Raw genomic sequence first — 27,956 nt, 5'->3', positions numbered from 1 at the left:
CTGTCAGCCAAGCACACCCCTGATCCTGTGCTCGTAATCAATCCAGAGACTGTGTGAAATGGTCAGCTGGGGGTTCGTCTCTTCTACCTCTGTCAGCAGCATCTGAATTTCCTCATCATATGAAGATTTATTCAGGCTGGGAAAATACAAAAAAAAAAAAGAGTTTTCTTAACTTGACCCATGATTGTTGGCCTCTCTACACCCCAGTGGCTACTTCCTCTCCACTCTTTCCTAGAAATGTCTGGGAGAGCTGTACTGACTGTGCAAAGAATGCACGAAACTTTCCTAGAGACTAGGAAAGTGAGGAAGAGGGATCTGAACCATTTTGTTTATCCTCTGCAGGTCATCAGGGTCCTGGCAAACGGAAGGCATTCAAATATTCATTCTACGGACATCAGCTACACACACTCTAAATGCAAACATAATGTTCCAAACAATATTAACTGCTACTCTTGCGGAAATGTACTTCTGGGTCAAGACTCCGCTCAGTCCTTTACAGAACCCCTTCCAGCTCTGAGTTGGGGTTACATCTTTGCGGGCAAGGTAAGTAGGAGATGGTGTTTATAGGAAAGCAGTCATTCTTGCCTGGGGGTGATTTTGCCTCTCAGGGGACATTTGACAATACCAGGAGCCTTTAAAACAATTTCAGGGAATAGATGTGATAGGCATTCTTTTTAAAAGTTAGTTAATTAAAATTTCATTGAGTTATAATTGACATACAACATTGTGTTAGGTTAAGGTGTGCAATGCATTGGTTTGATACGTTTACATATTGCAAAATGATTACCACCATAGCGTTAACTAACACATCTTTCATATTGCACAATCTCTCTCTTTTGATTGAACAATTAAAATCTTGCCTATCAGCAATTTTGAAGTTTTTTGTTTTGTTTTGTTTTGTTTTTATTGGCCACGTGGCTTGCAGGATCTTGGTTCCCCGACCAGGGATTGAACCAGTGAAAGCACAGAGTCCTAACCACTAGACCACCAGGGAAGTCCCTGAAGTTTCCATTTTTGATCATCCATGACTGGAGGGAGGTGTCCCGGGGAATGGAACGTGTGGGCAGAGACCAGAGATACTACCCAACTTCCTGTGATGCACAGGACAGCTCCGTATAGCAAAGAAATCTCCAGCCCAAATGTGAACCATGCCCACGCTGGGCAAACCTACGGCAGTCCAACCTCCCTCTGAGGTCGCTCAGCACCGGGGGAAACAATGTCCACTCACCCAAGCATCTGCAGGCCACATTCCAGACTGATCAAGGCTTCACACAGCACCACCGCCCCATCACGGTCCAAGCTAATCCATTCCAAGTTCATGCACCTCAGTGATTTGCAGAGAGTGAAAGCCAAGGCCAGGTCCTCACAACAGGCAGAGGTGAGCTCACACATCTCCAACCTGCATGGGGAAACACCACCTCGAAATGCGGATTCCACGCCTCTGAGAGGAGACTTTACAATCTAGACAAGTCCTTCTCCACCGGGGCACATGTGGCAGTGTCTGGAGACATCTGACACACATGAGGATTGCTACTAGCATCTCATGGGTGGAGAGAGGCCAGAGATGCAGCTAAGCATCCCACAATGCACGGGACAGCCCGCTTCCCCGCACAGCAAACCACCACCCCGTCCCAGATATCAGCCGTGCCAAGTGTGAGCAAACCCTGGATTTACGGCTGGCATTTTACTTATCAGATTGTTCCAGACACAGTTGTCTTTAAACATGCTTCCCCTTCATCCCTTTAATCCTCTAGCTTTTCCTCTTCTTGAAGTAGGTAAGCTTTCCCAACGTCAGCGGACACTCACCCAAGAGTCTCTAATTTACACTTAGGATGCTTCAAAGCTTCACATAACTGTTTGACACCAGCATCATATATCTTATTGTTCCCTAGTTTCAGGGTTTTTAGTTTTTCACTGTGAATAAGAACAGCAGCAAGGTCCACACAGCAAACAGAAGTGAAGTAACAGCCTATCAACCTGGAGGAAAAAAAAATACACAAAATTCTCCTAGAGACACAAATATATACGATCATGAGGTCCAATCTGGAATGGCTTCACTTATGTTCACTTATTCCTGTAAAGGTAGAAATACTCAAGTACTCCTATGATGATGATGATGGTAGAGATGAAACAATGTCTCCATTTCTCCACTTTCTTCACTCTGCCCAACACCCTGCAGTTCTGCTGCGCTGCCTGGTCTCTCCCCCCAGGGCCTCTGCCCTTGCTGGTTGTAATACTCTTGGTCCAAATATCAGCGGGGCTACCCCCTTACTCCCTCCGAGTCTCTGTACAAATGTCACCTCGCTGAGGACTTCACTGAATATTTCATATTATATCTCCTATGTATCTCCTGCCCCCAAGCTCATGATGTAGAGCTTCCATATGACCCAGCAATCCCACTCCTGGGCTTATATCTGGAGAAAACCATAGTTCAAAAAGATACATGCAACCCTATGTTCATCGCAGCAACATAGGTCCATGGATGGACCTAGAGATTGTCATACTGAGTGAAGTTAGTCAGACAGAGAAAGACAAATAGCATATGATATTGCTTATATGTGGAATCTCAAAAAAGGGTATAAATGAACGTATCTACAAAACAGAAATAGAGTTACAGTTGTAGAAAACAAACTTATGGTTACCAGGGGGAAAAGAGGGGTGAGGGATAAAATGGGAGATTGGGATTGACATATACACACTACTATATATAAAATAGATAACTAATAAGGACCTACTGTCTAGCATAGGACCTCTACTCAATACTCTGTAATGACCTCCATGGGAATAGAATATAAAAAAGAGTGGATATATGTATATGTATAACTGATTCACTTTGCTGTACAGTGGAAACTAGCACAACATTGTAAATCAACTATACTCCAATAAAAATTAATTTAAAATAGTCAATAGTGCTGATTGAGAAACCATGATAGACACACATATGCACACATACTGGCAACTTCACACTCACAGGTGTGTGCGTGCACGTGTGTGTATGTGTATCTACATGTGTGCATGCCACTCCATGGAAACAGGGATGACGGAGGGTTTCATTTACCGATTTACCTTATCTGCCCGGTAAAAGGAACGATTGATCCTCATGTTGTGTCTGTCATTCATTGCGTGTTTCGAAGGGCCAGCCATTGATAATAGTACTTTATGTGCATTATTCCCAGTGGCTGCCTCCATCTTTTTTTTTTTTTAAATTGAGGTATAGTTGTTTTACGGTGTTAGTTTTTACTGTACAGAGAAGTGGAGTTCCCTGTGCTCTACAGCAGGTTCTCATTAGTTATCTATTTTATACATAGTAGTGTGTATATGTCAATCCCAATCTCCCAGTTCATCCCGCCACCCCACCGCCATCTTTTGAGGTGGGAAGTATAATTATCCTCATGTTACACTTGGGGAGAGGTGAGGAACCCTCACAAGTTCACACGGCTAGTTTAGGGCACTTGGGACTCAATTTCCCATCTTTCCAAGGACAGAGACCCAACTCCAGAGTAGCAAGCCCTACCAAGTCCTGACAAGCCCTACAGTCAAGACACACATGCATCAGCGAGCCCCAGAAATATCACGTGGGGTAAACATGTAGCCTAGTTTTTTTTTTTTTCTTCAGCAGACTCCATGCTTTTCCCCCCTTCCTGTTTCCTTCCCAGGATGCCAACAGCCAAAAAGGAAATGCTGACATTCACGCAAATCACAGCCAGACCTACCACAACTCCTGTAGGTTGCAGTTTGGGTGCTTCAGTGATTCACATAGAGTTATCACTCCATCATCTTCCAGGAAATTTAGCCCCAGATCGAGAAAAGACAGGGATTTGTTGCACAGAAGGACTTGGGAGATGTAGTCGCAGGCTACAGAGGTGAGGCAACAGTACATCAATCTGCAAAGACACACATACTTCATCCGTCAAGCTATTTAAGCTCTGCAGGGTAATATTTTCATGAAACTCCATGTAAAAACTTTCTTGTATTCCGTGGTCACTTAGAAAAATAGGAGGATTAAAATGTGCAGCAGGTGTGGAAATACAGAAGGATGTGGACCACAGGGTCCCAAACTGGGGAATGGAATCTCGATCCCAGTTCCAAGTCAGATCACCACCAGCTGGATGAACTTGGACAAAATCATCCCTTCTCTGTGACACAGGGTGCTTATCATTTATAATAGCTGGACAACATCCTATTTCACATTTTTCTTTTAAAATGTTATTTTAAAAAATTTGTGACTATGAGTTCTTGTCTACTCACTATTGGGAATTTAGAAAATAAAGGGAAGCATACAAGTTGCAACCGGGCAGATCAAGACTGAATGTGACCTCTGAATATAGTTGGTTTAGCTGACATTTCATGCGGAATTCTACACTTCTAGCTATCACACACAAGCCAGATACCTGGGACTCCACAGCAGATGGTTACATGGCAAATAACAGGTGGAAGGGATCAGAAACCCACCCTAGGTGGGGCAGGCACGGTCCAGTTCACCTCACTCCCCCAGCTCTCCCATCCACCCACCGACTCCCGTTACCTCCCTGGCTCCTTCAGGGGCATCTCAGAATGTCACCTTTGGCAGGAAGAATGCTCAAGTCTTTGATTAGCAAACACTACTCACTCATGGTGGGTTTTCCCTTTCAGTTTTTGAATTTTTGAAATCAGACAATAGGCAACTGATTCATACTTGTTTTGATGAAATATGTTTTCTCCAACATTTAAAAAAAACTAAGACTTTAATGGTTGCATAATATAATATCTGATGGTTCCATGACCCTACAATTATACATTCCCTGAATCTCTGCATTTGTATTTTTATACTTTCTGCCATTTTAAGTTATATGGAATTAACACCCTGCATCAAAAATTTTTGGAAGCTCTGAGGTTTATTATTAATGACTTTTCATTTGTTTCTTGATTTATTAGCCAACTTACTTTGCAAAAAAAACTTAGTGCTTTCGATCATACTATAAATTTGCCCATTTTGCAGAATTCTGGCCAAGTGGAATATATTTTTTAAATTTGTACTTTTGTTTAAAAGGGTATTAAACATTTAAATATTAAAAATTTTAACTACTAAAAACAGGTTGAACATTAGGGGATTGGGGTAAGGGCTATAAGAGAATTTTTGTGCTATTTTTCCAAATTTTCTGCAAGTCTAGTTTTTATTTTGAAACTAGTTCAAAATAAAAAGTTTAAAAAAATGGGTTGAACATTTTTTTCTTTTAAAATTACTAGTGACTTTCTTGCATCTTTAGTAGTCTTTCATTTTTAAGGAATAAAGATTCAAGTTTAAAAACAAAAAAAAAGTTAAATGATGTATTTTAAAGAACTCTTAGATAAACACAGCCCGTTTAAGTGACCAGTTGTTGAATACACTTTAATTCTACTTATTGTATAATATCATGCAGGATTTAATAGCCAAATCCTTTCATCTTCCAATATGTCATTTCTTTTGTACCTCTAAAGATTTTTCGGTCTAATCTTTATAGTGCAGAGTTTCTTCCTTATTTTTTTAATAGTTTGGTTTTAATGTTTAATGTTCCTGGACCTTATTTTAGTTTTGATTTTCTTTTACAGTCTAAAAAGTCATCTTAGTAATAATATTCTCACCTTCTACGGTAAATACCACTTTGGATGTGTATGTAATACATAGGTCTATATACACATACACACCTGTGCATGCACATACACACAAATAAAAGTTTTGTTTCTAGACTACTTACTCGCTTCCATAGACTTGGGTGTCCTTGCACCTGTCCCCTACTTTAAGGCATTTTTTTATTTAGCACTAAGTTTCTCCTGTGGCCTCACTGGGTAAATAGAAAACCCTTTCTCTTGCCCCTAACAAAGAAGCAGTTTGTTTTATATCTTAGCAACAAGAAAGAAGTGGAGACATGGTTCCCAGCGATAACCTAGAACCTATGCAACCCCACACCGGCAAGTAATCAAGTGAATTCCTTTTTCTTCATTATTTATACTGTCCCCCTCCCCAGCCCCCAGTACACCTACAGAGACATCGTCCTTCTTCATGATAACCAAGATTTATTGGGCTCCAAATTAGATGCCAGGCATCTAAGGGCTAGTCTTACATCTCTTGAATTCAAACTCATGGCTCCTCTGTGGGGCAAATATTTGTATCTGCTCCATTTTGCTGGACCGTTCGGGGTCCATGGGCATGCTCTGCCATCTCCCCCCTCCCCCAGGGCTCCCCTCCCCCACGCTGACTCACAGCAGCGCCTCCAGGGCACAGGCTGGATCCTTCAGGGCGTCACACAACACCCTCACTCCTTCGTCCTTCAGGGGATTATCTACCAAGGAGAGAAGCTTCAGCTTCTTGTTATGGACGAGAACAGAGGCGATGTCTTCGCAGGCTTCATCCGTGATGTCACATTTTCCCAACCTACACGAGAGACACGTGTGGTGGGATGGTGTATGCACAACCGACCCTGGACCACATCCTGGCTTCTAATCCCACACCTGGCAGTTCCAGACTCTGTAAAAGCACGGATGTCATTATATGACTTTCCTCACGAATCCCTTATTGCTTTAGGAAAGCAGTAAGTTAGGAAAACGTCTGAGCCCGTGCTTCTCAACAATGTTTTGGACACAGCAAAGAATGATCTGGACCTCAATAAGTCTGATTATCTGATTATTCATCATCAGTAGTTATAAGGTTGAGAAACCCTGGTCTGAGCCTTAATGCAGCTCAAAAGAACATCTCATGGGCTAGAGCAGGCTTCTCAACCTGAGCACTGTCGACATTGTGGGCTAGATCATTCCTTATTGTGGGGGCTTCCTGTGTGTTGTAGGATGTTGAAGGGAATCCCCGACCTCTACCCACCAGATGTCTAGAGCATCCTTCCCATGTAATCATGACCATCAAAACTGTCTCCACGATTAACAAACACTAGTGACCTAATCATTTAGAACAACTTCCTCCCTAAAGTGCTTTTTCCATTAACTCACCCTTTTTTTGTTTCAGCAGAGTGAGTTCAACTTTCTTTCCTATTGCAATAGTCTTAACTCTCTCCTACTGCAAAATCTTTTTTTTAATTAAAAAAAAATTTTTTTTGATGTGGACCATCTTTAAAGTCTTTATTGAATCTGTTACAATATTACCCCTGTTTTTTATGTTTTTTTGGCTTTTTGGAGCAAGGCATGTGGGATCTTAGCTCCCCGACTAGGGATCGAACCCACACCCCCCGCATTGGAAGGCGAAGTCTCAACCACTGGACCGCCAGGGAAGTCCCGCGATAATCTTAAATGAAATCTCCCTTGCTATTTAAAAAAAAAAAAGTCTCTAGATATGGACACCTCCTAACAGAGGATGAAACTATCCTCTGTTGAGAATTATTGGGCTGGAGAGAACCTGATTTTGAGGACTTCCCACTCCCAATACCAAACTGAAGTCAAGAGCACAGCTGGTCTGCCCCAAAGAAACAAAGATTCTACCTATAAACTGTGTACAACTGACTCCTGGTTTCCTAGATCTGTTACCCAAGTCTTATGCTACTGTGTAAAATGAAACACTCTATGCCAATGGCATAATGTAAAACAGGGCAAATACTAAGGAATTTTGTAAGCTCCCCCTGAGTAGAGAGAGCTAGTGTAGAAGAAAAGAATCGTTATGATACGGAAACAGCTAGAACGATAAATAGGGTCAATAGCAAGCCTGTATGTTCAAACAACTCTTATGCATGGACCCTGTCTCTCCTGATGAATCTTGACAGGTGAAATTAACCAAGTGTATGTGATCTATCTATCATATTACTGGTGGTGAGAAGAGTGTATTCTCTTGGTCGGTTTAATGAGTTGTTTTTGTTTATTGCTACTTCTATTACTCCGCTGTTCTTCCTGCTGAAAAACGGATTGAGCCTGTTTAAGAAATCACCCAATGATGCTAAGCGCATCCCAGATAATTTTCAAGAGGAAGAAATGACTTTGGGCAAATCACTTTCCCTCCAGCCTCAACGTTATCATCTGCCAGATTACAAGATCACACTTGTGATCATCTATAATCTTTCTCATTTTAAGTTTCTCTGACTATCTTCAGGAAAAAGAAATTGGAGTTATGGTTTTGGCATGGTCGGTTGACAGCAGAGCCAAGGAGAATCAGATAAGGTGTCCATGAGAAGTAATTCAAGTGAGTACCAAAGAAGGGAAAGACGGGACACACCTTCTGAGAGGAAGCCTTGCCCTTTAGAATCCATCCATCCTCATCTTACTAGGAGGTCTACCGATACTGAGATGGAAGTGGTGAAATAAGTAAGAGACAAAGACAGGAAAGAAAATAGGCATATTCGAACTGCAAAGTTCACATTGGAAAAATATATATATCGTGGACAACCCCGAGACTTACAGCAGTGCTTCTATGTTACACACTGGGTGTTTCAGCGTCTCACACAACTGCTTGACGTCCATATAGGAGACGCCAGTGCCATAGAGGTTCAGGTATTTCAAATGAGGGTTATGAAGAATGGCCTTAAAGAAGTCTAGGCTGTTTGCAAGGTTCGAAGCAAAGTTATACCTGCAAAAGATGAGGAAATAAGGTAACTCATGCAATGAAGTCCAAGCACAAAGCAAAATACCTGTTGCACAATTCTTCCTACTTTCCATGCTTAGGCTCCCAAAATTTTTTTTTGGATATCTGGTTACTGCTGCCTATAAATTCTCTCTCGGATCTTCAGACGCCAGATGCTTAGATGTCGCCTGTTTCTGCGAAGTCCTTCCACTTCTGAATACTACCACAGATATTATAAGGGAAGAGAATCAAACTTACCCCATATTAACCTCTAAGCACCATGAGGGGAGAAATACCATGTTTGTACCTCCTTGCATCCTAGGCCTGGCTTGGTGCTTCCCATCCAATAGAGACACATATATTCAAATTACTGTGTGCCAAGCCAGACTCTTCCCCAAGGAAAGGCTCCACTCCTGTTTAAAAACTGAGGTTGTTTTTAAAAGGAGACAATTTTTAAAAGCTAAAATAAAAAATAAAATAAATAAAAAGGAGGCAATATATTGGGTCGGCCAAAAAGTTTGCTTGGGTTTTCTGTAAGATGTCCATCAACAGAGGAATGGATAAAGAAGATGTGGTACATATATACAATGGGATATTCCTCAGCCATAAAAAGGAACAAAATAGGGGACTTCCCTGGTGGCACCGTGGTTAAGAATCCACCTGCCAATGCAGGGGACATGAGTTCGAGCCCTGGTCCGGGAAGATCCCACATGCCACGGAGCAACTAAGCCAGGACACCACAACTACTGAGCCTGCACTCTAGAGCCCGTGAGCCACAACTACTGAGCCCGTGCACCACAACTACTGAAGCCCACTTGCCTAGAGCCTGTGGTCCGCAACAAGAGAAGCCACCGTAATGAGAAGCCCACGCACCGCAAAGAAGAGTAGCTCCCGCTCGCCACAACTAGAGACAGCCCGTGAGCAGCAACAAAGACCCAATACAGCCATAAATAAATAAATAAATAAATAAATAAATAAATAAATAAATAAATAAATTTATTAAAAAAAGAAAAGGAACAAAATAGTGCCATTTGCAGAGACATGGACAGACCTAGAGACTGTCATACAGAGTGAAGTCAGTCAGAGAGAGAAAAACAAATGTTGTATAATATCGCTTGTATGTGGAATCTAGAAAAATGGTACAGATTAACCTATTTGCAAAGCAGAAATAGAGACAGAGATGTAGAGAACAAACATGGTTACCAACGGGGGAAGTGGGGGTGGGATGAATTGGGAGATTGGGATTGACATATATACACTAATATGTATAAAATAGATAACTAATGAGAACCTGCTGTATAGCACAAGGAACTCTACTCAGTGTTCTGTGCTGAGCTAAATGGGAAGGAAATCCAAAAAAGAGGGGATATATGTATATGTATAGCTGATTCACTTTGCTGTGCGGTAGAAACTAACACAACATTGTAAAGCAACTATACTCCAATACAAATTTTAAAAAATAAATAAATAGAATTACTAGTAGCTAAAAATAGAAAGTAAAAACTTGGGTTGAATTTATATTGAACATATGATCTACTATTGAAATTCATACTGAAATAAAATTTCTGAGTTTAAAAAAAACCGATTTTTTTTTAAAGGAGACAATTTTTAAAAGTTAAAATAAAAAATAAAATAAATAAAAAGGAGACAATATATTGGGTCAGCCAAAAAGTTCGTTCAGGTTTTCTGTAAGATGTTACGGGAACACCCAAACGAAATTTTTAACCAACCCAATATGTCATGGTTCAAGACTCGGGCTCCTGAGATAGAGAAGACTGCATTAGAATACTTGCTTTTCTCCTGGATATTTTGCAAGGTTGGGCAAATTAACTTAATGGTGGAGTTTCTTCATGAAACAAGTAGATAAGGTCATGATGGTTAAGAAATTACAATTTATTATAGTGCCTCCAACATGATCAGGCTTTGAGTTTTTAGTTTTTCTTTTTTTTTTTGGATGTGGACCATTTTTTTTTCATTATTTTTTATTTGCACTTATTTTATTGATTTACTTATATGTGTTTTCACCCATTTGTTTAGTAGGTTGTTTATTATTATTTTTTTAACATCTTTATTGGAGTATAATTGCTTTACAATGGTGTGTTAGTTTCTGCTTTATAACAAAGTGAATCAGTTATACATATACATATGTTCCCATATCTCTTCCCTCTTGCGTCTCCCTCCCTCCCACCCTCTCTATCCCACATTTGTTACAATATTCCTTCTTTTTTATGTTTTGGTTTTTTGGCTGTGAGGCATGTGGGACCTTACCTTCCTGACCAGGGATAGAACCTGCACCCGCACCCCCTTCACTGGAAGAAGTCTTAACCACTGGACTGCCAGGGAAGTCCCAGGTTTTGATTTTTTTTAATAACATATATTAAATGTATTATATATATATATATACTTTTTATAAATTTATATATGATTTATAAATACATGCCACACAGTGTGGCTCTCGGTGTCATGACTTAAGTGTACCCTGACTTCTCCACTCCTAATCGACTTTGAGAAATAACAAAGTAAATATTCTGCCATGTTCAAACACTAAAATGTGGCCCCCACTTGCCGCAACTAGAGAAGGCCCTCGCACAGAAACGAAGACCCAACACAGCCAGAAATAAATAAATAAATAAAATTAAAATGCGAATTATGCATTGGTCAGAAATAAAAGACAGATGTGAGGGACACAACAGCCTGGAAGACTTGTGGGAATTCCTGGCAGAGTGATGCCCTAAACGTATGAGCAATACCCCAGGCACTTCCTGCCCAGAGATGGATGGAGCCCAGGACAGCAGGGTGGGACTTGTAGGGATTTGAGGGAGGGGGTTAGTACAGTCAGGAGAAGACAGGCTGGCCCAGCGAACAAGGAGAAGTGCTACCATGGAAAGACAGGGAATGCCCTTGATATGCTGGCGACACCTGTGAGAAATGGGGGCGTCAGCAGGTCCTCTGAGCCACCTCACCACTGAACACACCGTGATCCACAGACCGGGCAGCTGCAGTGAACTCCAACACCAGGCCGGCAGTAAGCGCTGAGTCAGCAGACAAACGGTGGGAAAACAATCACAAGGGTGAACATCTAATCAATAATTGTCACCATCTACATCATCAGCACAGATCCTCAACCTCTTGGAAAGGAGACAGACTAAAATGGAAGTGTTGACAGGAACGCAGTTTGTTGGGGGTGTTTTTGCTTTCCTTAGAGTTAAGGAAAAAGTTAACAAAGCAAAAAGGGGGGTAAGGAGGGGAGGGATAAATGGGAAGATTGGGACTGACACACACACACTACTATATATAAAACAGATAACTAATAAGGACCTACCGTCTAGCACAGGAAACTCTGCTCAATACTCTGTAATGGCCTATATGGGAAAAGAATCTAAAAAAAGTGGATATATGTATATATATAACTGATTCACTTTGCTGTACACCTGAAACTAATACAACACTGTAAATCAAATATATGCCAATAAAAATTTTTTAAAAAAAAGCAAGAAGAACAGGATCTCAACCATCAGCAACTTATAATGTTGGTGAACTAAGAACCATGCATCCTTGGAGCCAGGCTGATGGGTTCAACTCCTGGCTCCACCCCTTGCCAATCTGTGTGACCTTGGGCATGTTTCTGAATCCTCCCAGGTGGTGGTTTTCTAGTGTGTACCAGGAGGTACTGAGACTGCCCACCTCATTAAGTAATTAAAGGCATATAATGAGCTAATACTGATATACTTGTAATAGTTGCCGGACACGGTGAGTGCTATAGTGAGAGCTAAGTGGACATTTAATCTCTTTGCCTGAGATTTAAAGAGCTCTTATTTTGATGGAGTAAGTGAATCAAACAACGGTTAGTGTAAAAACCTGACGCAATGAATAATCATTGATATAAAAATATTTTATAAGCTTACTAACCTTTTCTTCACATTTTGTGTCCTAACTCTATAAAAGTCTTAAGTTTATCTTGTTGATGTTAAAAGGGATGGTTTCAAGTTTTACCTCCCTAGTGTAACAGAGATAAGCAATCCTGATAGTTTTCCTAAACTTAAACACAAGCCTTCCCCCAAATTATTTTCTTTATTAATCATTTGTCAGTTCTAAGATTGAAAGGGCCCCAGTGAGAGCCAGTAAAATTAGGTTAAACAAAATTCCCACAGGGACCCATAATATCGAAATTTGTAAACTATTAGGGATAAAGAAGAAACTTAAGCACTACCAAAACCGAGGATTTTTTTAAAAAGATGATCTATAACTGAAGAATGGAAATGATCAATCTCTACATCTGCGAGTGAAATAATTCAGAGAAGGACACTATATGATCTCACTTCTATATGGGATCTTAGAAAAACACTAAACATAAATATTTGGTGGTTGCCAGAGATTGTGGATTGGGAGGATGAAATGGTAGAAAGTGGTCAAAAGTTATAAGCTTCCAATTATAAGATAAATAAGTCCTGGGGGTCTAAGGGTGACTATTGTTAACAACACTGTATTATATATTTGAAAGTTCCTAAGAGAGTAGATCTTAAAAGTTCTCATCCCAAGAAAAAAAAAAAATTGTAACTACATATGTAGGGTGATACATGTTAACTAAATAAACTTCTTGTGGTGATCACTGCAATATATACATGTATCAAATCATCACATTGTACCCCTAAAATGAATACAATGTTCTATGTCAATTACCCCTAAAATGAATACAATGTTCTATGTCAATTACACCTTGATAAAAACTGGGAAAAAATCTACATCTGCAAAGCTGAATTTAAGGAAATTCCCTGGTGGTCCAGTGGTCAGGACTCTGTGCTTTCACTGACGAGGGCCTGGGTTCTATCCCTGGTTGGGGAACTAAAATCCCACAAGCCACATGGTGTGCCCCCCCCCCAAAATTGTTTTTTTAAAAGAGCTGATAGTGGGAAGCAGCTGCATTGCACGGGGAGATCAGCTTGGTGCTTTGTGACCACCTAGAGGGGTGGGATAGGGAGGGTGGGAGGGAGATGCAAGAGGGAGAGATATGGGGATATATGTATACATATAGCTGATGCACTTTGTTATAGAGCAGAAACTAACACAACATTGTAAAGCAATTATACTCCAATAAAGATGTCCAAAAAAAGCTGAATTTAAGAAATAAATCAATAGAATTCAAAGAAACAAGGAAAAATAGGTTTAATAGTCAACATGTATTCTCATCATTAAAGGATACAGTTGCAAGGGAGATGTTTTTAGACTCAAGTTTACTCAAACTTTTGACTCAAATTTGCTCCTGGTAGAGACTCTTGGAAAAGCTCTTGGTATAGTGACATAGGATGAACAATGAATTCAGCTGGAAACAATGAGTCACAGAAGCAAGAATAAGCTAAGAAATTAGCAAATGTGTCTAAAAGAGGCACACACTTTTCAGTAACAACCTGATACCACATGGTATCTACATGGGAGGTAGATGGTACAAGGTGGGAAGTGGGTAGCAAAAGAAAGGAAAAGCATTCCAAGGGTGCTCCAGGTGAAAGATAGAGCTACTTACTAACTCAAGATCTTCTCACTTCAAAGAGCAATCCTTAATCTCTGCAATCACGCCAAACTACCTGTTCGTTCTCTTCGCTGGACAAATACTTAAGTTCCAGCTAGATGCCAGGGTGCTGGGTGTATATGGACACGAATATGACAGGCCAGGACTCAGAACCCAGAGCTTACCTTCTGTTTGGAGGCAATTACAACAGAAGAGTGGCAATTTCATAACTGATACTGAAATCAAACATAGGATGAGGTTCTAGAGTGGCTGGGCTGGGGGTCCAGGCTGCTTAACTGGGGGGAGGGGTGGTCAGAGAAGGCATTTGGAAGAGCTTGCCTGGTGAAAGTCTAGGCAAAGACTGACCAGAAAGGAAAGCAGCTGGAACAAATGTTCTGAGTCAGGAATGAGCTCGGTCAGGGATTTGAAAGAAAGTTAAGGTCCATGGGCCACAGCATACAATGGGGAAGCAGGTGAAGGATAAACCAGAGAGAAGGAAGGGAAAAGCTCAGATTCTGAATATTTTCCTAATGATGGGAAATCATGAAAAAGACTTCAAGGCATAATTTATTATTTTAAAAAAATTTCTCCACCTCCTAGAGTCATGAAAATAAAAACAAAAATAAACAAATGGGATCTAATTAAACTTGAAAGCTTTTGCCCAGCAAAGGAAACCATAAACAAAAAGACAACCCTCAGAATGGGAGAAAATATTTGCAAATGAAGCAACCAACACAGGATTAATCTGCAAAATATACAAACAGCTATACAGCTCAATATCAAAAAAACAAACCACCCAATCAAAAAATGGGCAGAAGACCTAAATAGACGTTTCTCCGAAGAAGACACACAGATGGCCAAGAAGCACATGAAAAGATGCTCAGCATCACTAATCACTAGAGAAATGCAAATCAAAACTACAATGAGGTGTCACCTTACACCAGTCAGAATGGCCATCATCAAAAAATCTACAAACAATAAATGCTGGAGAGGGTGTGGAGAAAAAGGAACCCTCCTGCACTGTTGGTGGGAATGTAAATTGGTACAGCCACTATGGAGAACAGTATGGAGGTTTCTTAAAAAACTAAAAATAGAACTACCATATGATCCAGCAATCCTACTCCAAGGCATATACCTGGAGAAAACCATAATTCAAAAAGATACATGCACCCCAATGTTCATTTCAGCACTATTTACAATAGCCTGGACATGGAAGCAACCAAAATGTCGATTGAAAGAGGAATGGATAAAGAAGATGTGGTACATATATACAATGGAATATTACTCAGCAATAAAAAAGAACAAAATAATGTCATTTGCAGCAACATGGATGGACCTAGAGATAGTCATATTGAGTGAAGTAAGTCAGACACAGAAAGACAAATATCATATGATATCACTTATATGTGGAATCTTTAAAAAATGATACAAATGAACTTATTTACAAAACAGAAACACAGACTTAGAGAATGAATTTATGGTGACGGGGGGGAAATGTGGGAGTGAGAGATAGATTGGGAGTTTGGGATTGACATGTACACACTATGTATAAAATAGATAACTAATAAGAACCTACTGTATAGCACAGGGAGCTCTACTCAATACTCTGTAATGGCCTATATGGGAAAATAATCTAAAACAAGAGTGCATACATGTATATGTATAACTGATTCACTTTGCAGTACACCTGAAACTAACACAGCATTGTGGATTAACTATACCCCAATAAAAATTTTTTAAAACAAAATCTGGTTTGTCTATGGAAAAATGTTTTGACAGAAGGCAAAACAGGATCCACGGAACAGAGTAGGAGGCTATTAGGAGTAGCAATTCCAGGGGAGTGATGATGGTTTCTGGAAGAAGAGTGGTGGTATGTAGAGATGCAGAAGTCGACTGACTCCCTGGCTCAGGTCGGGGTTGTGACCCAAGGACTCACAGAAATTGGTAGGTTCCCCAATACTACCACTGCCAACATTCCTTAAACCCTAAGCTTAGAGAAGGATTGGAACTGAAGTGGAGGGAATGACCCCAGGCCTCTTGTTCTGTATTCAGCTCAGCAATTACACTTTCATTTTATTTTTTTCTTTATTTTTTTAATGAATTTTCATTGGAGTCTAGCTGCTTTACAATGTTGTGTTAGTTTCTGCTGTACAGCAAAGTGAATCAGAGATACTTATACGTATACCCACTCTTTTTTAGATTTCCTTTCCATTTAGGTCACGACAGAGCATTAAGGAGAGTTCCCTGTGCTACACAGAAGGTTCTCATTCATTATCTGTTTTATACATAGTAATGTATATATGTCAATCCCAATCTCCCAGTTTGTCCCACCCCCCCCATCCCCCCTTGGTAACCATAAGTTTGTTCTCTACATCTGTGACTCTATATCTGCTTTGCAAATAAGTTCATCTGTACCATATTTCTCTTTTTAATGATTTCCTTTTTTTTAAATTAACGTTTATTTACTTTGGCTGCACCGCGCAGCGTGTGGGATCTTAGTTCCCCAACCAGAGATCGAACCCTCGCCCCTGCAGTGGAAGCGTGGAGTCTTAACCACTGGAGCACCAGGGAAGTCCCAGCACTTACACTTTTTAAAAATCTCATGTGCAAAAAAGAAAAGGAATAATAGTTCCCGATTCTAAGACATATGGCTGGACACCTTGGGGGGATAAATGACAAAACTTACCATCTCTATCTCATCTGGCCAGTGACAAATGAGCCTAATGATTTTTACTAGACACTGAGCTAAAGAACTCTAGATATGATAACAGTGACTGATTTCCATGCACACTGTGAAGAGGAACTGTTTTCCTCATTTTGCAACCTCAAGTTCCTGGGACGGACGTGCACATTTTAACTCATACCTTCACCCAGGTGTCTTGGATACCTGTTCTCCTTTATGCGGTCATCCACCTCATCTAAAATCAATGACAGATCTCTCAACTGTGAGACCATTGGTCCTCATTTTTCAATAAAATGTATATACTGAGCTCACTTATTAGCTTTATCTTTCACCGAGTTTCCAGAAGACTTTAAAAAAACAAGAGTGCAATGAGGTATATTTCTTACTATCCATGTAGGATCTAGAGCAGTTCATTTATGAGTCAGTTTCTTCATGTGAAATGAATAAACCATTTCCAGAATGCAAGGATCCCTTCATTCATTCGACATCAGTTTGATGAGCCCATGCAAAGCGCTGTATTTTGCTGGCCGGAGATATGGGGGTAAACAAGGGAGATGTCTTTTCTCTCCTCATGGGGGTTAGTCAGAGAAACACTGTGTCCCAAGACCTCTCCCAGCTTTGGTGACTTCCTAGGCTCACAAGTTCTGGTACATAGCCAAGAAGTGACATTTAAGGTGAAGGAGGAGTTAAATTTAACTTGAAAGTGACAAGCTTGTGGGATTGAAGACAACAGGATGGCCCAGAGCAAACCAAGGTAATCAAAGTATCAGAGAAGGCCATCCTCAAAAAGTCTACAAACAATAAATGCTGGAGAGGGTGTGGAGAGAAGGGAACCCTCCTGCACTGTTAGTGGGAATGTAAATTGGTGCAGCCACTATGGAGAACAGTATGGAGGTTCCTTAAAAAACTAAAAATAGAGCTACCATATGACTCAGCAGTCCCACTCCTGGGCATATATTTGGAGAAAACCATAACTCAAAAGGATACATGCACCCCAATGTTCACAGCAGCACTATTTACAATAGCCAAGACATGGAAGCAACCTAAATGTCTATCAACAGAGGAATGGATAAAGAAGATGTGGAATACATATACAGTGGAATATTCCTCAGCCATAAAAAAGAATGAAATAATGCCATTTGCAGCAACATGGATGGACCTAGAGATGATCATACTAAGTGAAGTAAGTCAGACAGAGAAAGACAAATATTATATGTGGAATCTTAAAAAAATGATACAAATGAACTTACTTACAAAACAGAAACAGACTCACAGATTTCGAAAACAAACTTATGGTCACCAAAGGGGAAAGGTGGTGAGGGGAGGGATAAATTAGGAGTTTGGGATTAACATATACACACTACTATATATAAAATAGATAACCAACAAGGACCTACTCTATAGCACAGGGAAATCTACTCAGTATTCTGTAATAATCTATATGGGAAAAGAATCTGAAAAAGATTGACTATATGTATATGTATAACTGAATGACTTTGCTGTACACCTGAAACTAACAAAACATTGTGAATCAACTATACTCAAATATAAAATAAAAATTAAATTAAAAAAATTTACATAGAAAAAAAAAGTATTTCTGTACATAAATGCAGTCTCTCCACTAGAGAAACACCTCCTTTCCCTGACTACCTACCTTTAATAAAAAGCATTCTTTTTACCCTAAAAAAAAAAAAAAAGTATCAGATGTGGTGCTCCAAGGACAATGGTGCTTCAAGGACAAAGCATGACGCTGTCTGAAAAAGTTTCAGCGTTACACCCCTTACTGGACTCTTAATCGCCCTCCCCACCATGTTGCCATGGTTATGAAATTCCTGAGCCCACCTGGGTGACGCCCACCTGGGCAACAGGACCTGTCCCAAATAAGGAAAGGCATCTGGCCTGTCCCACTCCCACCCTATAGAAGGAAGCTATATGTGCCTCGACCAATCAGTAAACGAAATTTTCACCTCAGACCATTCCTTTGTTTTCTGGCTATAAAAACTGATCAATAGCACGTGTTCGGGCTTGACTCTCCCAGACTACTGGGAAGTCCACCTGCTGTTCTGGTAGTGACCCTTCCCTCTAACAAATTCTGTCTTCTTTACATTCTGCCTTGTGTCTGGACATTCTTTTCCAACCCGCGTTTGGACCACGACATCAGAGAAGGGCTGTGAGCTTCTCTATGCTTCTGGTACATGTTTTGTAAAAAGGTGATGAAAAGATTGTTATGAGGGTTAAAAGACAAAGGAGAAGATGCATTTTAAGCAACCATCTCTGTGCCAAAGAAGTGTTCTATACATGTTACCTCTTCTCTGTGCTATTCTTCTTATTTTTCTCTTTTATGAACTTAAGGCTCTTTTCCCACCTGTCCTCAGCACCCTCCTCCTGCGTTACCTGGGAAACATCTATTCTCAGTCCATCAGCATCCAAGCAAACATCACCAACTACCAGGACTGTTCCCTCTTAGGTTCCCCAAGCAAGTTTTATTGTACACGTCACTATAGTTAAAATACTTGTTACAGAGAAACCGAAACGGGGACCACAGTTCAAACACATCCCTACACCAAAACACATGCAGTCTTGTAACCCAAAGGAAAAACCGATTTCCCTGAAATGCCGATTCTGCTTCTTAAACTTAAGATTTCTCCAAGTCAGCATGAACTTGCAACTCCCCAGCTAACTGGCTGTGCACAAGTGAGCTGATGCCATGGGAAGGAAGGTATAGTTCTAGGGACCACTCACAACAGAAAAAAAAATGTTCTTTCTCATCCAGGCTTTGTAACCTGAGCTGTAGCTGCTGGGAACTGAGCTTCTTGACCACGTTCAGTTTTAAAGTCTCCCTGTTTGTCCACAGTTTGTGTCTCACTCAGTAAAACATTTGAATCAAGGAAAGCACTCAGCATTTTCTTTTGAAACACTGGATTGTAGCTTGGGTTGTCAAAAGAAGCCAGAGTAGAAAGAATGACACCCTGCTATTGACTTAAAGAATAGGTGAAGATCCGACTTACACGAACTTCTGGAGTTTACAGACAGGCTGAGCCAACGTCCTGCAGAGAATTGCCAGGGAGGCCTCGTCGAACTGACAGTTGTCCAAATCTAACATCTGGAAGTTCTCGCTGGCAGTAAATGCTGAGCAGAGATCCCGCCAGAGGGAGAGCTTCTCGATGGTACTACAGGAAGACAAACACCGTGATTCTCCAGTGGCTCAATTTAACTAGTTCCTTAAAAAACTAAGAACAGAGCTAGTATGTGATCCAGCAATCCCTCTCCTGGACATATATATCTGTAGAAAACCATGGTTCAAAAGGACACAGGCACCCCAGTGTTCATTGCAGCAATGTTTACAATAGCCAGGACATGGAAGCAACCTAGATGTCCATTGACAGATGAACGGCTAAAGAAGATGTGGTCCAGGGACTTCCCTGGTGGCCCAGTGGGTAAGAATCTGCACCTCCAGTGCAGGGCGCTCAGGTTCGATCCCTGGTCGAGGAACTAGATCCCACATGCATGCCACAACTAAGAGTTTGATGCTGCAACTAAGACTCCACATGCCGCAACTAAGAAGCCCACAGACCGCAGCTAAAGATCCTGCATGCCGCAACTAAACATGCCACAATGAAGATCCCAAGTGCCACAACTAAGACCTGGCACAGCCTAAATAAATAAATAAATAAATAAATAAATTTTTTAAAAAGCTGTTCATATTATAAAAAAAAAAGATGTGGTCCATATATACAATGGAATATTACTCAGCCATAAAAAAGAATGAAATAATACCATTTGCAGCCACATGGATGGACCTAGAGATGATCATACTAAGTGAAGTAAGTCAAAGAAAGACAAATATCATAGGGTATCACCTATATGCAGAATCTTAAAAAAAATGATACAAATGAACTTATTACAAAACAGAAACAGAAAAAAAGAAACAGACTCAACAGGCTTAGAAAACAAACTTATGGTCACCTAAGGGGAAAGGTGGGGAGGGGATAAAGTAGGAGTTTGGGACTGACATATACACACCACTATATATAAAATAGATAACCAACAAGGACCTACTGCATAGCACAGGGAATTCTGCTCAATATTCTGTAATAACCTAAATGGGAAAAGAATTTGAAAAAGAATAGATACATGTATATGTATAACTGAATTGCTTTGCTGTACACCTGAAACTAACACCATTGTTAATCAACTATACTCCAATACAAAATAAAATTTTTTTTAAAACAAGAATGCAGGTAAAAAACCCAAAAAAATACATTTTCAACACAGGAGAACACCATTCCCAGAGGCCCTCAAAGCTGACAGACAGTCAAGCCTGAACAGGGAGAGGAGCAGTCAGGTGCACTGAGTCAACATGCATGGTGGTCAAAGAAGTGAGCCGTGAGGCCAGGGCGACCAGGATCAAGCCCCACCTGAAACACTTGTGGGTTATGTGACGCTGGGCAAGCGTTCAACCTTATTCTGCCTCTGTTTCCTCCTCTTTGGGGTGACAACACTCAATTGTTATGTGGACAAAGGTTGATATTTGGTGACCCATCAGCAAACAAGGAACTGTGTCCAAAAACATGACCGTACAGGTAGATGTAAAATAAATAAGTCACAGGGATGTAAAGACCACAGTTAATAATATCAAATTGCATATTTGAAAGCTTCTAAGAGAGCAGATCTCTCTCTCTTGCTGTTCCGCATGACTTTTTTTCAGTTTGTTGAACTACAATCAATTTACAATATGATATTGATGTCAGGTGTACATCATAGTGCTTTGATATTTTTATAGGTTACACACTATACTAAGTTAGGATGAAATATTGACTTATTCCCTGCATTGTAGATTACATCCGTATGACTTCTTTATTTCATAATGGCTAATTCATAACTCTTTGTCCCTTTTACCTATTTTGTCCCTCCCCCTCTCCCTCCTCCTCTCCCCTGTGGGAACTGTTTGTTCTCTGTATCTATATTGTTTCTGTTTTCTTATGTTTGCTCATTTGTTTTGTCTTGAATCGATTCCACATGTAAGTGAAAAGGTACAGCATTTGTCTTTCTCTCTCTGACTTATTTCACTAAGCTTAATACCCTCCAGATCCATCCATGTTGTCACAAATGACAATATTGCATTCTTTTTTATGGCTGAGTAATAGTCCATATATCTAACAATATCTATATATATCACATCTTGTTATCCATTCATCTGTTGATGGACACTTAGTTTCCTTCCATAACTTGGCTATTATAAACAAGGCTGCTATGAACAATGGGGTGTATATAAAAGTCCTCATCACTGGAAAAAAAATTCTGTAACTATGTATGGTGACAGGTGTAACTAGACTTACTATGGTGATCATTCCACAGTATATACAAATATTGAAAATTATGTAGTACACCTGAAACTAATATAATGTTGTATGTTAATTATACTTTTTGTCTCTTTGGCCATGCCATGCAGCATGTGGGATCTTAGTTCGCCAACCAGGGATCAAACCCATGCCCCTGCAGTGGAAGCGTGGAGTCTTAACCACTGGACCGCCAGGGAATTATACTTTAATTAAAAAAAAAAGAAGACCATGAAAGGGGGTATGTATTTGAGAGCTGAAGTGTGAGCTGGTAGCCTGAGTCTGATGAAAGAATACAAGCTAAAATCAGCAAAGAGAAAAGACACATGGGCAAAATCCAGAGGAAACTAGGCATAAGCTTCCAAGCGTCCCTTCCCAGTGGATTCACCAGGATATGCTAAAATGCTATGGGAAGGGGAAAAAAGAAGCATAGTCCTGGCAACAATAAAAACTGCTTACCTTTCAACTTGATGTTGGCCCTATGAAGACATTTACCCCTGATTATACAGACGGAAATACTTAAGAAACAGTTCATGGCCACACAGCTAGCAAATGGCAGTACAAGAATTCAAATCAATGTCTTTCTGACTGCAAAAGCCATGTTTTTATGTACAAAAATACAATGATTTATGAAATACCCATTGGGGGTTGGAGCAAGCTAAATATAAATATGGTGTGTGTGTAGGTTAGAGGGAGGGAATTAATAGATGGACTCACTTTGAGATGGATCCAGATTCATCTGAAAAGACATTTTCTATACACAGGTGAAATTTCTGCAGACTTTGGCAATGTTTCAGACAGAATGCAGATACTGTCAATTCTTCAATGGTACCAATATAAATGTCAATGTCTTTGAAGAAATTCATCACTTGGATTACAAACTCTTGGTCCTGGGTCTCAAACAAACAATTGAACAATTCCTGGAAACTCACCACGATCTCATTGGGGTCGCATTGACTTAAAGTTTCAAGGCTTTGGGTTATTTCCTGCTTTATGTCTGTGGACAGTGGAAAACCAAAAGATGTCTCCAGCATGTTTGTTATTTTTTCAGTTGAAAATGCAAACAGGAATATCCCCATCCAGGACAAGCGGGAATAGGCTTCGCTCATGGCTGCTGTGACAAGCTGGGTCACCTTTCCAATGACTGGGTGAGGATGGTCCTTGGGTCGTTTGAACATATAGAACAGGGCGGCACAAAACTCTTGGATACACGTATGTATGAAGGTCAAGCAGTTGCCGCTCCTTTGAAGAAGTCTCATGTCCACCCACATCAAGGTATCGGATTCAGACACCCCATTCCTCCTGAGATCCCCAGGGCAAAACAGAAACGTGCGAGCCCACATTCCCTCTGCAGCCAAGGTACACAGGCTTTGTAGTCGGGTTCTGTTCTGCTTAGGTGGACAATTCCCACTTGCTGCTTTGAATACGTTTGTCAAGAAGGACACATACAAACAAGTGATGCTTTCGGAGGCAATCTCCAGGTCTTCTCCTTTCTCCAGCTGCCATTTCAAGCAAGTACAAACCAACCAGCAAACAAACGGACTTTTGCACAAGACAAACAGCGGTCTCTTCTCTCTCACAAAACTGAAGGCTCTGGAGGATTTATTCTTCTCACGGAAGTAATGGGAGAAATACAGCTTCCTTTGGCGTTCAGAGAATCCCGGGAGAAATATGCACTTTGTCTGACACAACAAGAAATAATTTTTTTTCATACCCATCTTTCCTAGGGCGATAAGCAGAGAGGATTCTGGGAGCATCTGTTTGTGCAGCAAACTGCTCAGGACAACCTGCGTTGGCCGTTGCTGTTCCCAGTCACCGCACAGGTCAGCGTCAAGTGTCAAGTCAAATTTCAGTTCCTCCAAGCCATCCAGGATGAACAGGATTCTCTCTGGCTGGGAAAAAATGTCTCCGATGGGCTCTGAAGACTCAGGCCAGTCCCTGGAGATGAGCTCCACTAGGCTCGTGTCTGTGATACTGTTCATTTCACTGCCTTTGAGGAAGAAGACAAATGAGAACCTGTCCCTCCACAGGTTTCCCTCCGCCCATTCCAGCATCGCTTTTCTCAAAAGGGTTGTTTTTCCAACTCCTTCAGGACCTTGCAAGATCACAGTGGGTGAGGGATTTCCAGGCTTGTCCGCAGGAAGGTAGACAGCATTCAGTTGTTCATATTCATTCTTTGTGGTTTCTTTGTAGAAATCCTCAGGAACTTGAAGGCAGGTCTCCTTTTCCCATATGACTCGGAATTTTTTCTTCATGTGGTTTCTATATGGGTTTAGCTTATCTGAGTTAACAGGGACAGAATACAAGACAATTAAAAAATACACTCCAGGACTTCCCTGGTGGCGCAGTGGTTAAGAATCCGCCTGCCAATGCAGGGGACACGGGTTCGAGCCCTAGTCCGGGAAGATCCCACATACCGCACAGCAACTAAGCCCGTGTGCCACAACTACTGAACCCGCGTGCCACAACTACTGAAGCCCATGTGCCTAGAGCCCGTGCTCCACAACAAGAGAAGCCACCGCAATGAGAAGCCCGTGCACCGCAATGAAGAGTAGCCCTCACTTGCCGCAACTAGAGAAAAGCCCGTGCGCAGCAATGAAGACCCAACGCAGCCAAAAATAAAATAAATATAAATAAATTTTTAAAAAAAAGTAAAATAAACATATGCATGTATGCACATGCTCGGCCATGAAAACAAACAGTAACTCAAAGCCCTTATTAAAAAAAAAAAATACACTCCATCTTTGGGACTCAGAATGACCCCTACAGATTTACTCAGACACACGTGCAAAGACTGATGTATATGCCCACATGGGACCAGGCTCATGAACTCAGTTTTGTTGAGACCAAAATCTATCTGAATTCATGTCCGTGGAAACACCTGATCAAGATTGGAAGCCCATCTCAGAGCTACAGTCTACACAAAGTGTGAATACTTGGGGATTACATTTCAAACTAGAAGAGGGGTCCTAGCTCCCCAGTCAGGAATTCATAAGCACTACTATTTATTTACTGAGGGCCAGGAATCGGGGCTGAGAAAGTTGTCACTGGTACTTCATCTTCCATCTCTTCAACAACCCATTAAGATTCATTCTATGCCCACTTTACAGAAGAGTGTTGAGAGTTTATCTTACTTGGCTAATTTGGTTAATGAACAGATATTAGGGTCAGGTATTTGTCTCAGTTGTCTGACTTGAAATCATAAGGTCTAGACTATTTCTGTTAAGACCATGCTGATTGGAAGTTAATTTCAGAAATGCACCCTTGAACCGTCATTCTTTCAACCTGCCCTTATTATGTACCTTCCATGTTCAAGGCTACGCACTAGGGGAGATAAACAAATTACAAATATAGACAAGGACCATACCCTGCATTGAAGAAATATGAACTACAGTAGGTGAGGCCTTTCTGCATGTCTTCTGAGCAAAGGTCATTGTTAGTTTTGTTTAAGTATGTGTGACTAGGAAAAGAGCCTTGGAAATTAGGGAGCCTTTCTCTCTCTGGGACAGAGGAAGATTTGTTTATAAAAATGGGTGACTTCAGGGAGGGGGAGGGATAAATTAGGAGTTTGGGGTTAACATATACACACTGCTATGTATAAAATAAATAACCAGCAAGGACCTACTGTATAGTACTGGAAACTATACTCAATATTTTGTAATAACCTATAAGGGAAAAGAATATGAAAAAGAATATATATATGTGTATGTGTATATATATATATACACATATATGAATGACTGAATCACTTTGCTGTACACCTGAAACTAACACAACATTATAAATCAACTATACTTCAATTTTAAAAAATCATAATAAAGCCATGAAAACAGATGAGAGAGAGAATCTTGAGAGCAGAAATATAAAATATATAGAAATGCCAGGAGAGCTTCTATGGTCATGAACTCCAGTTTGAGGTGAAACACTCAAAAATAACTAAGAACATATATAAAGAGAAAAAAAATTAATGGATGATTTGTCTCATATTTTGTCACTTTTTATTTGCCAGGATTTACAACTCAGCTGATCTTATTTTCTGAGGGGAGACAAAACGGTGTATCCACCCAGAGCATGATGTCAAGCAATCAATGTGCCAAAAATAACTGGTTTGGGTCAGCTCTGTCCCTTTTGGAAAAGTCATATAACATGAGGAGACACCGTTTGATCTGCATTTTTTTCACTTGTAAACCTCAGAGTCATGGTAAGAATGAAAAGACATTATGCATAAAAAGTTCTTCCTATAGCACCAGGGGCATATGTTCTCTATAATTATTTCCTCATCTTAGGACTCTGCCCAGTCTCTTGTGCAGGTCTGGTCAAAAGGATGTGACCTACATGGGGAAGGAATCTAAAAAAGAGGGGATATGTGTATATATTACTGATTCACTTTGCTGTACAGCAGAAACTAACACAACATTGTAAATCAACTATACTCCAATAAAAAAATGTTTGAATAAATTTTTTAAAAAAGGATGGGCAACAACCATAATGGAATTCCATCTCAGCAGTCCTGGTTGTGCAGACACTAAGTCCCAGGTCATCTCCTGGAATAGCATTGACTCAGTTTGGAACAGAAAAATGGGGAGCAGACACTTAGATGAACGATTTGTCTTGGGACACTACTCATCCACAGTCCATCACTGGCCCATGAATGACCAGAGTTGGCTTGCAATTCTTCTACTATTTCCAAGTGTCCTACTGACCTATACACATTCTCAACTGATGGAGCCATGGCCACTAACACAATAACAATGTGACCTTCATTATTAGAAGCTCCCAGGAAACCAACCTTCCCCCAAGGGTCCCTGCTCTGCATCCCTTTCATGACACTTACGTCTGATCTCGTCCCGAGCCTTCGTCCAGAGATCTCCCCGGTTGATCAGTAGAAAGAGACTCAGGGTCACATCCCATGCCAGTTTTCCTGGGTAATGCTTGCTCAACAGCTTTGATAGATTTTCTCGTGAAGCCTTCTTTAGCTCGGTCCACGGGATTGGCTTGAGTTCAAATTTCAGAGGTTCTTGCTTGAGCAACTCCTTAAATTTCCAGAACTCTTCCTTTTTGAGCTCCTCCAGGTACCACAACAAACCAAAGTCAGAAAAAAAAGATTCAGCCATCTCGTCACAGGATTGTGGAGCTTGGACTTCTCCAGTGGAGTGCAGGGGGGGTGGGGAGGATCCTCAAAAACAAGGACTAAGTGATACCTGGGGAAGAATGATGTCATTATGGAGTTAAATCTCAGCAGTGTAAAGGGGCTTAAAATGATGGATATCATGCATTTCTTGTTTAAAACCTATCTTCCCAGCTTCACTTGGGGAAGGTACCCCATCCTTTCTCAACATTCCAAAATCATGTATGTGAATTCAGTGCTAGCAACTAAAAATGTGGTTTATACTAAATCAAATGTCAGGGAGCATTCAACTACCTAAAATCATAATAAAACTTTGAGGTTTGTCAGTGTGGCCAGGCAAGGAAAAATTAGGGTATTTCTAACCTTGTGTCCCTACTGTGTATTGCGGGCACTTCTGAGAAGAATTGACTATTGACCTTGTGTTCTCATGGGACAGTCTATCTAAAGTTCAAAAGCCCATGTTATACTGAACATTCCTTGAAGGAAAACAGTTTCTGGTCTAGCTTGACTAACTTTTGAAGACTTTTTAAAAAAAGAAATCAAAAGCCTAAAGATATGTCTTTGGTACATGAAAGTTTTGATGAATCCCTGAAAGATAGAAAGCAGAGAGCTGTGCCTGGAAAAATAAATTCAAAATTTCAAAATGAGGGCAGGAAAAGACAAATCCAAGGGTACACCAGCTTACATACTGTGGTCCTAGACAGAAAGAAGGAACTCTGAACAGCCATCTCAGCGATGGGTCACGGAAGTACGTTTCAAAGAGCATGGCCAACTCAGCACTCAGTGCAAAG

The 27,956-nt window shown here is 40.6% G+C and overlaps 1 protein-coding gene across 1 annotated transcript; it reads right to left on the bottom strand.

Annotated features, from left to right (window-relative positions):
• Nucleotides 1-3: 3 nt before the first annotated feature.
• Nucleotides 4-27,151, bottom strand: NLRP9 (NLR family pyrin domain containing 9). The gene is made up of 9 exons (XM_068527193.1): nucleotides 26,872-27,151; nucleotides 22,755-24,318; nucleotides 19,707-19,868; nucleotides 8,351-8,518; nucleotides 6,221-6,391; nucleotides 3,714-3,884; nucleotides 1,807-1,977; nucleotides 1,229-1,399; nucleotides 4-136 (listed from the first exon to the last, which is right to left on the bottom strand). The coding sequence occupies exons 1-9, from the start codon at nucleotides 27,149-27,151 to the stop codon at nucleotides 4-6; spliced, it is 2,991 nt and encodes a 996-aa protein (XP_068383294.1).
• Between the last annotated feature and the right edge of the window lie 805 nt (nucleotides 27,152-27,956).

The sequence above is a fragment of the Eschrichtius robustus genome, chromosome 19, assembly GCF_028021215.1.
Source record: "Eschrichtius robustus isolate mEscRob2 chromosome 19, mEscRob2.pri, whole genome shotgun sequence".
NCBI lineage: Eukaryota > Metazoa > Chordata > Mammalia > Artiodactyla > Eschrichtiidae > Eschrichtius > Eschrichtius robustus.
This window is presented reverse-complemented; position numbering and strand designations above follow the sequence as displayed.